Source organism: Arachis duranensis, chromosome 9, assembly GCF_000817695.3.
Source record: "Arachis duranensis cultivar V14167 chromosome 9, aradu.V14167.gnm2.J7QH, whole genome shotgun sequence".
Lineage (NCBI taxonomy): Eukaryota > Viridiplantae > Streptophyta > Magnoliopsida > Fabales > Fabaceae > Arachis > Arachis duranensis.
Genome location: NC_029780.3, coordinates 27522595 through 27524232, shown reverse-complemented (window position 1 = coordinate 27524232; position 1638 = coordinate 27522595). Strand labels below are relative to the sequence as shown.

Here is a 1638-nt window from a genome sequence, read left to right as displayed (position 1 = left end):
GGTTCTCAATCAGGTTGGAGTAGAATCCATTGATTCTTTTGCGTTTGTCACTAACGCCCAGCCTTCAGGAGTTTGAAGCTCGTCACAGTCATTCAATACCGGAATCTTACTTGGAATACCACAGACAAGGTTAGACTTTCCGGATTCCCGGGATCCTACTCGGAATACCACAGACAAGGTTAGACTTTCCGGATCTCCATGAATGCCGCCATCTATCTAGCTTATACCACGAAGATTTTGTTTGGGAATCTAAGAGATATGCACTCGGCCTAGAGTAGAACGGAAGTGGTTGTCAATCACGCGCGTTCATAGGTGAGAATGATAATGAGTGTCACGGATCATCACATTCATCAAAGTGTTGTGCAACGTATATCTTGGAATAAGAATAAAAGAGAATTGAATAGAAAATAATAGTGATTGTATTGAAACTTGAGGTACAGCAGAGCTCCACATCCTTAATCTATGGTGTGTAGAAACTCCACCGTTGAAAATACATAAGTGAAAGGTTCAGGCATGGCCGAATGGCTAGCCCCCTAAAACGTGATCAATAGCCTCCTAAGATGAAGAATAAAACAAAACTGAGACCAAAGATGAAACGTGGTCAAAAGACGACTAATACAATAGTTAAAAGTCTTATTTATACTAAACTAGCTACTAGGGTTTACATGAGTAAGTAATTGATGCATAAATCCACTTCCGGGGCCCACTTGGTGTATGTTTGGGCTGAGCTTGATCTATCCACGAGCTGAGGCTTCTCTTGGAGTTGAACTCCAAGTTATAACGTGTTTTGGGCGTTCAACTCCGGATCATGACGTTTTTCTGGCGTTTAACTTCTGACAGCAGCATGTACTTGGCGTTCAACGCCAAGTTACGTCGTCAATTTCTGAATAAATTATGGACTATTATATATTGCTGGAAAGCTCTAGATGTCTACTTTCCAACGCCGTTGAGAGCGCGTCATTTGGAGTTCTGTAACTCCAGAAAATCCATTTTGAGTACAGAGAGGTCAGATTCCAACAGCATCAGCAGTCCTTTGTTAGCCTCCTTCTCAGAGTTTTGCTCAGGTCCCTCAATTTTAGGCAGAAATTACCTGAAATCACAGAAAAACACACAAACACATAGTAAAGTCCAGAAATGTGAATTTAACATAAAAACTAATGAAAACATCCCTAAAAGTAGCTTGAACTTACTAAAAACTACCTAAAAACAATGCCAAAAAGCGTATAAATTATCCGCTCATCATGCCTTCACCTACGACATGCGCACCACCATCAGTCAAACAAGGCAAATAAAATAAACACTATAGGAAACTTGAGTTAATAATCATAACATACCCATATTCGCATACTCAGGAAATTCCAGGGCATGCATGGCTTCGAGATCTAGAGTCCGCATAAAAGACGGAACATCAAACGGGTGCTGGCTTACAATCGCATTCACTTCATTTTGCACCTCCGGATTACCTACCAAGTCTCCATCATCATTTTCGTCATCGACTTCATAGTTAGCTTCGAAATCCTCTTCACTGTCATTATTATCTTCTTCCCATTCTATATCCCCGAGCTCATTAACATTGACCTCCTCGCCGACTGCGCCCAACCCTGACTGCTGTTCAAACTCAACGTACAACTCTATCAT

The 1638-nt window shown here is 41.2% G+C and overlaps 1 protein-coding gene across 1 annotated transcript in view; it reads right to left on the bottom strand.

The window, feature by feature from the left end:
* The window catches only part of LOC107465262 (uncharacterized), a 2987-nt gene extending 1349 nt beyond the window's left edge, over positions 1–1638 (bottom strand). The window contains exon 1 of the mRNA XM_016084245.1: positions 1335–1638. Within this exon, the coding sequence (XP_015939731.1) occupies positions 1335–1638 (304 nt within the window). The remainder of the gene's footprint in view (positions 1–1334) is intronic.